Below are 15,335 nucleotides of genomic sequence, written 5' to 3' on the forward strand. Positions count from 1 at the left end.
GCTTCAAGGGTGTCTTGCCAATGAACACTAGAACCCACCTCTAATAAATCTCTAAAATGGAAAGATATACTAGTAATACATTGCGTCATAAACTGAGTTTATACGTTTTGGCGTAATCTTTGGGCCATATTTAAGCATGTTACCTCCAGCCTAAAACATACTTAACCACCACCTGTAATTGGCTGAATGCAAACTTCATATAACTTATAATCGATCCGATGACGTAACTGTTATACGTCAAAAAATGTTGAGAAAATCCTAGTATTCAATAAATTGTACTAACATGACAGAAGACAAAGTACAATGTCATAGAAGGCATGCATTGATACAAGCATTATATTAGACTAGCTTAAAGGGCCTCAAGCTGAGTTAATAGAAAGCTTTAGATACACGTTAGAACGTGTACGGGAGTTGTCAGCATAAATTTACGTCACTTCCGTCAAATTCAAAGCCTCCCTTTCAAATCGAACGTCACTTCCGTATCAATTACGTACTGTCTGCTTAAACGTCATTTCCGTTTAATTAGAAAATATTGTCCACTTGAAAGATAATTTTTGGCTTGCCTACTTACGTGAGAATGTCACCAGCGATGTGTGAGTTATATATATCACAATGGTGTAATGGAGTATCAGGGTAGATACCTGCCGCCATGCACAGTGATTCATGGAACTGGAATTGGAGAATGTGACTGACGAAATATCTGCAGGATAAAAGTCAATTTGATTGAAAAGATGGAAAGCAGATGTAATTACGATCGTATTCAAATTATTAAATCGAAAAACACATATTCTTTCACACAAGTCATGTATATTATTTCATACAGGCAGATATAGAGAGAGAGACAGAAAGGGGGGAGAGACAGACCAATAGAAAGACAGACAGACAGATAAACAGACCGACAGTCAGACACAGATAGATAGATAGATAGATAGATAGATAGATAGATAGATGGATGGATGGATGGATGGATGGATGGATGGACGGACGGACGGACGGACGGACGGACGGACGGACGGACGGACGGACGGACGGACGGACGGACGGACGGACGGACGGACGGACAGACAGACAGACAGACAGACAGACAGACAGACAGACAGACAGACAGACAGACAGACAGACAGACAGACAGACAGACAGACAGACAGACAGACAGACAGACAGACAGACAGATAGACAGACATATAGATAGATAGACAGACAGACAGACAGACAGACAGACAGACAGACAGACATAGATACATACATACATACATACATACATACATACATACATACATACATACATACATACATAGACAGACAGACGGACGGACGGACGGACGGACGGACGGACGGACGGACGAACGGACAGACAGACAGACAGACAGACAGACAGACAGACAGACAGACAGACAGACAGACAGACAGACAGACAGACAGACAGACAGACAGACAGACAGACAGACAGACAGACAGATAGATAGATAGATAGATAGATAGATAGATAGATAGATAGATAGATAGATAGATAGACAAACATACAGTTAGGTAGCTAACTTGCTATATTGAGTCAAGCTCGTCTGTGTAAGTTACTGTATCAACATAGACATCTAACCTTTTGAAACACAACACACATTTGATAGTTAATGTCTATGTTGAGCTGGATAGACTTGTAGGTAGGAAGGTAGATAGATAAATGTAAATACCTTATATAGGGCACATCTGCTGGTATATGGAATTTTGCACCTGCATCAAAGTCCAGATTTAAATCACTTCGTCTGACAGGTTCAACCATACCTTGTATCTCAGTCCTAGTGATAAAAAGAAATCTCATAATGTTACATTGTTAATTATCACTGATTTAGAATATAATTATGAAAACTTTATTTTAAAATGTTACTTGTCTGTTTATCTGTGTCAATAATTACACACACACATAGACACACACATAGACACATACATACATACATACATACATACATACATACATACATACATACATACATACATACACACGCACGCACACGCACACGCACGCACACACACACACACACACATACATACATACATACATACATACATACATACATACATACATACATACATACATACATACATACATACACACCCACAAATACATACATACATACATACATACATACATACATACATACATACATACACACACACACATACATACATACATACATACATACATACATACATACATACATACATACATACATACATACATACATACATACATACATACATACATACATACATACATACATACGCAAACCAAGTCCAAAACTTACATACCTGAGTTGCCACCATCTTTCATTGTAATTGTACTCTGTCACACGTCCATCAAAGATTTCCCATCTCCACACATCAATCAGAAATCCAAACGGAAGGAAAGCAAGTTTTTGCAATGCCATGGTCATCAAGAAATTAAGGTCGGATTCTGCATATTTTGGGATCAATGCATTAGAGAATATGAATGTGGTTTTTCCAAATGGTAAAGATGTGGCTAATAGTACTGTCCACTTGGTCAGGAAAAGTGCCATTTAAGTCTTACAGCCTATGTCATATTAACCTCCATTGCCACTGTTTGATTTGCTTATTACCTGCAAAGTTTTTTGGGGTGGGGGTGAGGGGGCTGAGTGATGATATCATCAATAATCTAATCTCTTGTTGTCGATACCTCAGACCCCTAGCTCTGGGAATAATGGTAACTGTGACAAAAAAGTGTGTCATTTAGTTTATTACCTGCAACAGTTCATGGGAAATACTTAGTAGTGACATCGCTGCTACTTTGTTACTTCGTTATCTAGGATACTTGGACATAAACACGTCTGATTTTATTCTTAATATTGATTTGGTGATTTACCTGGATCGGGAACAAGTTCTGGTATTAGCCCTACGTCATGAAGATGTTGTGGCGTCTGTACGGACAAGGCGATGACGTCACCAATTGCTTCATGGAAACCAGGATTAGCGCCATCACGGTACTCAACAGGGAGAGGTGCATATTGGAAGTAGTATTGAGTATGTCCCATCTCATGATGTATTGTGATTAGATCGTCATGGTTGATACTGGTACACATTTTGACTCTGCAAGAAAATAGACACCAAATGTGAATTCATTGACTTCAGATGCTGTCCCTTTAGGGTATATTCAGACAACTGATTGTCATGCTCAAAGTGGTCATATGGATGAGGATTGGGTATTTATTTTGGATTTTTAACTATAAACAAATTGTATCATGGCTTCCTACTTGAAAAATCAATGTGAAACAACATATGAATATTCATTGGTTGTAACTCAATACATTGTAAAAGATTGACAAATATGTAAAATATTTACTATTGTACGCACAACAAAACAATTACACATTTTTGAGATTTCTGCACTGAACTGAGTTAAAAACACAGACTTGGTCTATGATTGACAAATATGTAAAATATTCACTAGTGTACGTACTATAGCAAAACAAATTACACATTTTTGAGATTTCTGCACTGAACTGAGTTAAAAACACAGACTTGTTCTATGTTGTTTCATATTGATTTTTCATGTAGGAAGCTATGATGAAATTGTTTTGTAAATTAAAAATCCTAAATAAATAAATACCAAATCTTCGTAAATTTACATTAAAGTGAGAATGGGCTCTTCAAAAGAAACTTTGCGTGTACCTAAAATCATCTTGGTTGTAGAAATCCAAGGTTCTGATATATTATCAATGAAGTCATAAACATTATATGAGGATTTTTCCTATGTTAAAAATGAACGTTTTCTCTACCAGAAAACGGTTTCAATTGCGATCAAAACTGCGTCTTAAAGAAAAGTTCCTGTCTACCTGAAGTCAACTTGGTTGTAGAAATCCCAGGCTGATGCATGACACGTGACCTCCCTGTCATCTGGCTTCACAAACATAGAATCGTCCCAGAATGTTTGAGGAGATGGTATCAGTCCAAGAGAAACAAAGAAATCTTCTGACAACCAAAACATGTCATCCACAGTGTAATTCTGTCAAATTAGGATAACATAGATTGGGTATATTAGTGAATGAAAAGGTAAAGGTTCTCACTGTTTTACCACAGGGAACCGAAAGAATATTTTTTTCCCTTCGTGATGGAATTTATTTGGATCAGTGGATGTTTACAGTCATGGCATAGTGTGTTAATTGGGCAAATAGCCCGCGAGTTTGATCTAGTATTGTAAATCTACTAATTAATGCAAAGATGGTAAACTCTGATGAAAAAGTGATATGTATGAAATAGGAAAACAGTGAGAGGAAACAATAGAAATGGTGGCAATATTAAAAACCTTATTTTAAATCTAGAGAAATTAAATATTAATAATAAACATTAGAAATAAATATTGTAAATCCAGAAATTATTCGTCCTGTTCCCTGTGAACAATTGAAAATAAAAGTATTAAATTTTTTTTTTTTTTAAAAAGCTAATTCTAAATTAATATTCGTGAGACACTTATCACACGGAAAAGGTTGACACGACAAGGGGAAAATATCTTGCATATGTACTATGTTTGATGCAATCGTGGATCATGTGAAATGAAATAAAATACTTTTATTTTCAATACAAAGTTGGCTTGGGTGGAAGTGACGTACATTCCTTGACGTGCAACTTCCGTTAAACATGGAGCCGCCTGTTGCCGTTGTTATTGCAATTGTATAACAATACAAGCTGTCGACATGATGGTTAACGGAAGTACCCTACCAAGGCTAATACGTCATTTCCGCTTGAATTATGTCAGCTGCAAGCTCCAAAATGATAACTGAAAGAGTAGAAAACCATCACATCTTATTATTTTAAGCATTAAGCTGAGTAAATTACCAAGGTACCTTTACTCTGCAATTGAATAAGACGTATGTTTATACTACGTGACAATTCTTTGTCAATGGGGGCGCTATTTTACCTGTCTGATAAGTTCATCTGTGACGTCAAGTACTGGTTTTTCAGGATACGGCATGACCATTTCCCCGAGGCTCATCCAATCCTGGGCCCACATATTACCTGGAATTGTGGAATATAAGATTCAAATATGTCACTTGAAAAATAGACCGATTTGTATGAAAGATATCAAACGAAGATTCAATATGGTGTAGTAGTAACTTAAGTAAATGGTAGACTTACCAAGTATGTGGGCTGGAAGAGCACCGGTCAGACTGACATACTTCTCACCATAAACTTCACTTAGTCGCCGTCTGACAAATGCATGTAGTTCTTGATACAGTGGTTTAATCTGGTCCCATAATCTGTACAATTCTGCTTCGAAGTCTTCCATCTCATACCAAGATCGCCAGAAGGCTCCCATGTCGGGTTGATCTGTTGATTACAGTGATGGACATTAACAGGGATTGGTTATAGAAATATTAGTGTGGAAATGATATTTCACATTTCAGCTTGTGTTGTAAACATGTGATTTGTTAAAATGGTTGCACTGAGGTGGCAAGGCTATGTCTTGGTGATTCTTGTTGCGGTGGCGATGATGAGGTGATATTAATGATGATGATTGTGGAGGTGGTGGTGATGGTGGTGGTGGTGGTGGGTTGGTGATGGTGGTATTGGCAGTGTTGGAAGTGGGCCGTGGTGGTGACAGTGGGGTTGGTGGTGATGGTGGTGGTGGGTTGGTATTGATGGTGGTAGCAGTGTTGGCAGTGGTGGTGGTGGTGGTGGTGGTGGTGGTGGTGGTGGTGGTGTTGGGTTGGTGATGATGATGTTGATGATGATGATGATGATGATGATGATGATGATGATGATGATGATGATGGTGATTATGATGGTGGTGGTGGTGGTGGTGGTGGAGTGGTGATGATGCGGTGGTGATGATGGTGGTGGTGGTGGTGGTGGCGGCAGCGGTGACAGTAGGGTGGTGGTGGTTATGGTGGTGGTAGTGGTGTTGGTGAAGGTGGTGGTGGAATTGGTGATGTGATGATGGGATCACTATGTGTGGTTGTAATACTAATGTCGGCTAACTAGTTTACATAGCAATTAACACCAAGGGAAAAGCACATTGCAACAATGCATATACTAATTATATTAATTTCCATTCATTTACTAATACTTGCAATCAATCTCCCTTATTCCAGAATAGGTATGAAACCCTTTATCATCCAAAATATTCAGGCTTACAAATATAAAATATTTATTTCAAAATTCTTACAGATTGTTTTAATACTGTGTTCAATAAATACCAATAACCATAAACTTTAATAACGACAGTTTAACATAGCATTCAAAGGCTGTAGTTCTGTAGTTCTAGTAAATTCAATTTACGGGTGGTAAAGTGATGAAATCTCTTCTGCGCGCGCGAGAGAGAGAGTGTGTGTGAGTGTGTGTGAGTGTGTGTGTGTGTGTGAGGGGTGTGTGTGTGTGTGGGGGGGGGCACAGACTAAATTAGTAAAACCAGTAACTAATCCACATAAATGTATCTATGTATTAATGCTAAATTTCCCCAAAATGCACCATTCAAAATGTCGCATATGCCAATTGCTAATTACTGTTCAGCAAAACAAGATATTGCCTAGTTCTTCAAACCCCACAATGTAATGCAATTTCCTAATAACCATCGAGCAGCAGCCCGTTCGCTATTTCTAAATTTCCCATCATGACATATTCAAGATGGCGACATGCAAATTTCTAATTACCGTTGATCACAGCAGCTTCATTGGCTAGTTCTACATATCGAGGATACATAGGCTTCATTTCCGGTCCACATGTGTCTCTCCATCCTTCCCAAGCCCATATCAACTCGTTATAATCTTGACTGGTCGCCATAATTTCATACAAATCTGAAAAAATTAAAATAAATGTGAATATGAAATATTATATTTACATTATTTCGCCAACAATTTTCGCTAAAATGAAACCTCATCATTGCACATGTTTACGTGCAGTTACCAAGCATAGAGTCAGATATTTACGAAAGATTGGTCCAAAAAATGTGATATATCATATTTTGAATTGAATTTTAAATACCATACAATGCTAGTATACAGCTATGCAGTTACAATGAACATTTGGTGTAAATAGATACCTCATCAGGTAATTACGTTTACCTTAAGTTTGTGAATCCACAGGGTTTTGTTTCCATTTTTTGGAATTTCATTGAGTTCCTTTAGAAATTATAAATTGACTTTCACTTTATGTATGTGTTTTAGCCTTCACTTTCACTCAGGGTATCCTCTTGTGACACATTTTTTTAAAATACCTGCTAGGCACGTAACCGGTATAATAGCGTTACTTATTGGTCCAATTCAATTGACATAAGTATGTTAATTTTGTCATAAGAAATATCAATTTTCTTACCTTTCATAAGGAAGGTTATGTCATGTTTGTCTGTCTGTCTGTCTGTCTATCTGTCTGTCTGTCTGTCTGTCTGTCTGTCTGTCTGTCTGTATATCTACCTGTCTGTCTGTCTGGCTGTCTGCCTGCCTGTCTTTCTGTATGTCATTCTGTATGTCTGTCTGTCTGTCTCTGTATGTATGTATGTATGTATGTATGTATGTATGTATGTATGTATGTATGTATGTATGTATGTATGTATGTATGGAACTATAAATCAGTCTGTATAAATAGCTGTTAAATCTCCAAATACTACTACATAAATTGTAATGAAACCTACTACACATCTTCTTTATAGTTGTAACAAGAACTAATCGGGTCTAGGTAAGTATCCACTCAATATCAAGTAATTTACATAATGTAATTATTAATTTAAAAATATTCCGAATTCAACAAAATGTAATTATCTTACCAGGATCCAATGGATAACACGTGTTTTCTGGATCAGGATCACCAGGTCTGTTACATACCGTTCCAGTAGAGTAGATAGTCTCCATATCAGACACCAACTTGTTGTACTATAGTATGAAATCAGAGGTTAAAAATTCAGATTTTCCCGCCAATTGTCGTTTAATGGTGATTCTATATAATTCATTTTATTTTCATCAAAAAGAATGACAGAACTTAGACTGGGAAAATGTACATGACAAAAAACATAATTTAATATTGCATGGTCACCCTCCCTGGTACCCACTATCGACTATCGCTATTTTGCTAGCGGACTGAGACTTGTGAAACATATGCTAGTTTGGAAATGTTCCAAACACTAGTCAACAAAATATATCATAACCGTACGGTCTACCCATACTAGTATTCCGTCAAAGTTTCCTTCAATTCAAAAAAAAAACAACCGCGAACACCTTAAAAGTGTCTCTTTTGTCAGTCTGTTCCTCTCGCTTGTACTTTGAGAGTTTTCGGGTATTTCCGAACACAATAAAAGTCGAGACTGTTTTATTTTTTTTTTCAAATAGTCATACATAGTAACATTGTTTTTAGTAATTAAAAAAAACATCCATATATTGTAACTTTTAAAAACAACTTGAACATCTATGTTATAGGTTTCATGAATATTACGAAATCAAAGTAATATTATAATTTACATACTTTTGCAAAATTATGATCAAAAAAGAGTTATATTTCAAACCTAATTTTAATAATACCAGTGAATACAGTTTTGTTTGACTTGCTCTAGTCGCCAGACTTCTTAAATCTTAATAAACAAAACTGCAGTGTTAAATGATAATCTGAATTAGTGATTGCAAAAACAGCGTGGTGAATGCGTCAGCCCAGCAACTTGTGTTAGTCACTATGTGAAACCATGCTACAAATTATGGATGATATGACGTCATCATACTCATGTCATGACCTTGCATTTATTTATTTATGACGAACACAAGCTCTATTGGTAACTCAAAAGATCACGTGACATATATGTTATGTCTGGACGAAAATTGTTTCACTCGTCTTAGAATACTGAAAAAGATGAACAAATCTATCATAACATTCCTTGTTTCACCAATAAAAAATAATCATTTCTGTGTTAGTGGACCTGAGATACTATTTGTTTTTTCTTTTTAAAAAAAAAAAATATTTAAGGACGTGTTCCTTTAATCAGAGAGAAGTGAATAACAGACTGAAAACATTTCAAGTTTACGAGACTTTAAATATTCTTCCAATGGAGTACTGGTGCCAGTCTGGTATCACTCAAAATGTCGCTGGAAGCTGTTTAGAGCATTTGGAGAGAATTGTCCGCAGGCTAACAAACAAAAGATATTACGCATAGAACAGAAACATAGTATATAGGAAAACCCATTAGAAACCTTGTTCGATACCAAAACACCTGAAAACATATAATCACTAGCTCTTTTTTTCAAAAGAAAATGAAAATGAATTTGTTTTAATTATTACCTCATTAAATTTATCCTCTTCCAAGGCAGATGTTCCAACATAAATCAGATTACCAAGACGTCTGTCCGTATCGAATGAAAAGTCAGTTCTGTCGAATACAAGTGCACATTCGCGAGACTGTTTGCTGAAGTCACCAAATTTTGCGGCTTCTAGCAACTGTAATAAAAGAAATGCTCGTTAAGAAATCACTATTTTAATGAAAGTAACCACCAATTTCGGGGAAAAGGCAAGGCTGGTTTTCGTTATTTTTAGAGGACCAACAAAGCTCATTAAATGTTTAATACTGCAATGCGCGATTTATCTAAAATAAATTGCATTAATTCCGAACTCAACTATCACTTGTAGCAATAATGAGAAAGATTTTTTTGTAACGCAAGGAGACATTCTGAGGTGAAGTGGCGCGGCTTCAATTGTAAAGTTCAGTCGTACTTACTTACTTACTTACTGAATGCTAATGAACATTCGTGTCCATTTATCTGACAGTATAGTCAGAATATTGAATATGCATTGCTCATATGTATGTATGTATGTATGTATGTATGTATGTATGTATGTATGTATGTATGTATGTATGTATGCGCGGCATGTATGTATGTATGTATGTATGTATGTATGTATGTATGTATGTATGTATGTATGTATGTATGTATGTCTGTCTGTCTGTCTGTCTGTCTGTCTGTCTGTCTGTCTGTCTGTCTGTATGTATGTATGTATGTATGTATGTATGTATGTATGTATGTATGTATGTATGATGGTAATTACCAAGACGCAATAGTGTTGTTAGGTTTTGTCGCCCGATAACTCCAAAAAGCAACCATTTTTTTTTGGCAAAAAAACTAGGTTCTTGATAGCCAATAAACGTTTATTAAACATTCATTTTAGACATGATTTATCGTTCCAAATGTTCTCTGTCTCCCACTTTGTCTCCCTGTCTCTAAGCTAATGAGCTCGAGAATAACTCAGCTGTTGCGTCACGTTATCTCTTTCTATCACAAAGTATGTTTGATATCGTTTGCTAATATCTATAATTATCTATTACTCAACAATTTGTAAAGACGAAGTATGACGTCAGCTTTTAAATCGAGGCTTTACCCTGTTTTTGCAAAATTCAATGTTATAATATGAATACTAGTAGTACTGTCATGCGCTGTTTGTTTTCTACCGTCATGTCCGTATAGAACATCTCTCAATGTGCTGACGTAATCCGAAGTTCTTGTCATTGTATCATGGGATGGGGGTTAGGTGGAGGAGTAATGCGGTACCATAAATAACCCTAGTTTATTGGTCGTCCACCTTGACGTTTGTCTGGAAACCCCACAACACGTCAACTTTTTCTCAGGTTCTCACCAATGGGTGGTGAAGGGTAAAGGGGTGGGGGGTGGGGGGGGTGACATATTTGATATCATACTTACCATACTCATATGCATATTGTGTTGGTCTTCTGCCATGACGTTTGTATGGGGATCCGACAACACGTCAACTTACTCTGAATTTCTCATCAAGGGGAGTGAAGGGGAGTGACATATATGATATCATACTTACCATATTCTGTTGATTTTCTTGTGTGATGTTAGTCTGGTAATCCCAAGACGCGGTAACATAGTCCGAAAAGACAATCTGAGCTTCTGGGTTGTAGTTATTATCTAGGTAGTCTATTGCTACGGCTTCATCGGTTATAGATCCGACTGGTTCTTCACATGTAATCTGAGCCTTCACGGTCACACAGACCGCGAGAAGCAGCGGCACGACGAACGCTACGATCCGCATAGTTGCACCAAAATGCAGAAGTGCAGACGAAATTTCGTCAGCCTGCTGATAACGGTTGGTCACGTGATTTGAACACCCGCGACAAACCTGACTATTTACACGTACCAAAATCAAATAAATGATACCACTGCGGTTATGGTTTGAAAAAGTCTTATCGTAACAGATGTTTAGTGTAGTGAGTAAACTACCAAACTGGTAGAGCCAAATAGATTATTTATGTCGACGCGTCAGTATTTTGTAACTATCTACCTACCTGCACAAATGAACATTTGTCAAATAGAGCTTCGAGGGCTGATGTTTATATATGCTAATGAGGTAGTCATGTCCTAACTTGTAGCTTTTTATAAACCTCCCACACAGAAAACAGTTATGAAAGTAAATAAACACGCTCCGGTCTTTTCTATACGCTATTCATTTTTCAATATCCTACTCAGGTCAACCATTCTTTAGGTTGGAAAACGAAGGATACATACGTTCGCTATCGGTTACTTCCATTGCAAATAACTATTTTTAACTAACTAGTTTGCATTACGGAACACAATATTCCGTACACAGTTATTAAGTTGTTAAAATGAAATCGGTCATTTTTATCACTGGCAATTTGAGGTTTATTAAAACCCAATAAACCACAGCTGTGAGAGTAAATATGTATGAAAGACTAGAGATACAGAGTGAGAGAGAGAGAGAGAGAGAGAGAGAGAGAGAGAGAGAGAGAGAGAGAGAGAGAGAGGCAGAGAAAGACAGACAGACAGACAAACAAACAAACATAGAAAGAGAGATGAAGCAGACAGACAGACACATAAACTGGCAGACAGTTACAGACATGACTGTCAGCCATTATGCAGACAGACAGATAGACAGACATACATACATACAGACAGACAGACAGACACAGACAGACAGACAGACAGACAGAGATGGACAGCAATGGGGAGGAAGAAACACGGAACTTGAAAAGAGAGAAAGACTGATTCTGTTACAATATTTCTTTTTTAATTGTAAAGTCCCTTGAATTATTTCGTACGTTCAGATGGCACAATTTAATTTATTGCTGCGACATATTTGATAAGTCGCTGTATTAAATGTACATGCACACTAAAACTTAGTAAAGTGTGAATTCGATAACGAAACACCATGACAGGAGTTCTATACGGGAGTTCTATACGGTGCCATTTTCACCAAAAGCTTTACTTGCGTTTACTGATTAGAATTTTGTGTTTGCGACTGCGATAGCAGTTAAACGTAGTGTATTTGTTAGGGCTGCGAATTAGTTATTCAGTGTTGCAATTCGGCTGTTTAGGTTTGCGAAGTACGAATTACAGGTTGCGAATAATTTGCGTATCTTCTTCTCCATTAGTCACAAGATTTGTTATTAAACCTTGTGAGTTTGTCATGTATCCTTAAAAATACGTTTATGTGCTTGATAGGAAAACACATCCAAATATTGTGTACCATTACATAGAGATTAAACTTTAAATAGCATTGCAATGCATCTTTTTTTTAAGTCGCAAACTACCGCGGGTTCTTTAATACAACACAGGTAGTGACATCCGGTTTTAAGTTTCATAATCCATTATCTCTGTATGATACATGCTATATATACTACAGATAATCAGAATACTAACTCCCTATCACGTATCATAAATGTATATTCGACCTGATAATGGGAACACGATTTCAGGATAGAAATGTACAAATTAGTCCTGATACAGCAGGAGAGAGAGAGAGAGAGAGAGAGAGAGAGAGAGAGAGAGAGAGAGAGAGAGAGAGAGAGAGAGAGAGAGAGAGAGAGAGAGAGAGAGAGAGAGAGAGGGGGGGAGAGACAGAGACAGACAGACAGACAGACAGACAGACAGACAGACAAACAGACAGACAGACAGACAGACATGCAAGCAGGCACTCAAGCAGACAGACAGACAGACAGAGACAGGGACAGAGACAAACAGGCAGACTGCCAGATGGATAGACTGCCAATACCGTTACACTACAATAGTAAAATCAAAACCCAGTTTAGATGTATTTTTCCACCTTTTAGAATATAAAAACACATGAATTCAGCTTGTAAAACTTTTAATGGGAGACTGCTCTATCACAAAATAATTTGTTGTGTCGTTCTTTAAATTCCCGTCACAATGATGTCAGTTAATGTAGTATATAGCGGTCTCGCTGCTTGGCAACACACTCCCCCGCCGTTCATATCCCTTACAATAGCGTACAATTGCAGAGTTATTCAAATGTATCGCTACAAAATCTCGTGAAATCTCTCTAAATCTCGTGGATCCTGGCAGCAATGAAATATTTCTCTAAGGAGACCTTGTTCATTTGGCCATGAATAATGGCGTTACAGAAAAGATTTGGCTAAAAACGGAAAAAATACTTAGGTTTTACAATTTCAAATTTTAGATGGAGTATTATTTATTATGTGTCGTTTTTTTATGACGTCAGACGACATCAGAGTGATGCAATACTTATGTTGTCAGCTCACGTCATCACCATCTGTCAATTCTCACACAACATGTAAATCTGTCTATTACAAGTTACTTTTTACCTATATTGTCCACGATGCACGTATTTTGCTGAATTGATAACGTCAATCTGTATGGTCCTGGTCTGCCAAAGGTTTGTAGGGCTAACGACCGGGGGAGACATAGCGTCGGTTACCCAAACTCTCACAGCTGGGACTCTACTACGAGACCACCCATTTGGGAAGGTCTCGTAGGCAGAGCCCCCAGCGGCGAGAGTTTGGGTAACCGAGACTAGAGGTGACCCTGAGGTAAGCACATGACAGGTGGAGACAAACATGGCGACGTAGCCTCGCCCTAGGTTCTAGTAAAAACGATCTTTCTTTGCCTGCATGACGGCTTTGAAATATCAAGTCCCAAGTGAAACAGAGACGTCTTAGAAACATGGTGATGTAGCCCGAGGTTCCAGTAAAAACGATCTTTCTTTGCCTGCATGACGGCTTTGAAATACCAAGTCCCAAGTGAAACAGAGACGTCTTAGAAATATGTCGATTTTGTAGGTGCTTCGTACACGTTAGCAGGGTTATTTCTATTATTGATAGGGCTTTTCAGAGCCGTAACAAGATTCTGTCTAATAGCTGCTAAGTCTGTATAAATAAACACTTTATTTGAAAGTATTAAGTTTTTTAGACTTTTACATTGTACTTTCATTTTTTTGTATATTCTTTAATCGACATTCTTGATTTAAAATTTCAAAATGTAATTAAAATTAAATTGAATTTAAAGTTACAACCTGATAAGATGAAGTCATAGGGATAAGGAATAGGAAAATACAGGCAGAGAAGAAAACGATACTTATGTTTGTAATATTTCAAACTTTATTTGAAATAATATTAGAAATCGTCAAAATCATGAGAACAAGTTATATATTCCTCCTGCACCCTGTGGGTACACATTTACATACCGTTGGTCTATATGCAAATTATATGTAGATTGTTACTTCTGTGTCCACCAGAGCACACATTTATATAATGAGTTAATTTGAATAATACAAGTCTGACGTAGAGTACCCCCTCCATTCAATTGTGACCAGTTAGATTGAGGAAGTATATTTCTGTCTATATTACAGCTAAAATGAAGTAGGCTTGGTGTTTCACTTATGGGACATTACGTTTTTGACACAGAGTCTGACATATTTCAACTCAAGACTAACAATGGCAGAGACACAGCAGGATCCTTTGCAATCAAATTGAACACTGATAATCATTGCTATTCTTTGACACTGCAGTAAAAACGTGCTTCTAATGAAAACATTACACATGGACTTGATGATTTTAATTGCTGCAATTGTTTATTTTCTAAATGATAGTCAACATTTAAACTTGACTACACTTGTATAACCCCACTGTGCATGGCACCTCTGTAACTGTAATTGTTTCTTTTGCATTAGAAATTGTCTGAGGGTGTGTGTTAAATGTCATGTTACATAAGTGAAACACCAAGCCAACATCATTTTAGCTGTATTGCAGAGAGTGAAACGAGAAGCAGAAACACAGATCCACGATTTAGACAAACTACTCTGCAATGGTTGTAATCTGTGACAGATTGCGTTCGATTCTTTGCTTTAAAGTCTGTGTACTGGCAATAATACATACTGAAAACAAGTTTAATACCTGGATATTAAGTATATTAAGGGAGACACACCAACAAATATTTAAAAATGTCGTATTCAGTCTGATATAATTTATAAAAGCACGTCTTATTTGTAGAAAAAATCCAGTCAGATTTATTCTGTCCTTAGTACACTAATTTGATTACTGCTATCAACTTATATATGATTTG

At 37.0% G+C, this 15,335-nt stretch overlaps 1 protein-coding gene across 1 annotated transcript in view; it reads right to left on the bottom strand.

Annotated features, from left to right (window-relative positions):
* Positions 1-15,335, bottom strand: part of LOC144449991 (angiotensin-converting enzyme-like) — a 29,987-nt gene that overhangs the window by 157 nt on the left and 14,495 nt on the right. Inside the window, exons 14-25 of the mRNA XM_078140556.1 lie at positions 10,807-11,018; positions 9,265-9,420; positions 7,769-7,874; positions 6,660-6,803; positions 5,146-5,337; positions 4,928-5,025; positions 3,846-4,015; positions 2,876-3,099; positions 2,305-2,449; positions 1,689-1,793; positions 572-700; positions 1-51 (exon numbers count right to left, since the gene is read on the bottom strand). The exon at positions 1-51 is cut by the window's left edge and continues 157 nt beyond it. Of these exons, the coding sequence (XP_077996682.1) occupies positions 1-51; positions 572-700; positions 1,689-1,793; positions 2,305-2,449; positions 2,876-3,099; positions 3,846-4,015; positions 4,928-5,025; positions 5,146-5,337; positions 6,660-6,803; positions 7,769-7,874; positions 9,265-9,420; positions 10,807-11,018 (1,732 nt within the window). The remainder of the gene's footprint in view (positions 52-571; positions 701-1,688; positions 1,794-2,304; positions 2,450-2,875; positions 3,100-3,845; positions 4,016-4,927; positions 5,026-5,145; positions 5,338-6,659; positions 6,804-7,768; positions 7,875-9,264; positions 9,421-10,806; positions 11,019-15,335) is intronic.

Source organism: Glandiceps talaboti, chromosome 19 (assembly GCF_964340395.1).
Source record: "Glandiceps talaboti chromosome 19, keGlaTala1.1, whole genome shotgun sequence".
Taxonomy (NCBI): Eukaryota; Metazoa; Hemichordata; class Enteropneusta; family Spengelidae; genus Glandiceps; species Glandiceps talaboti.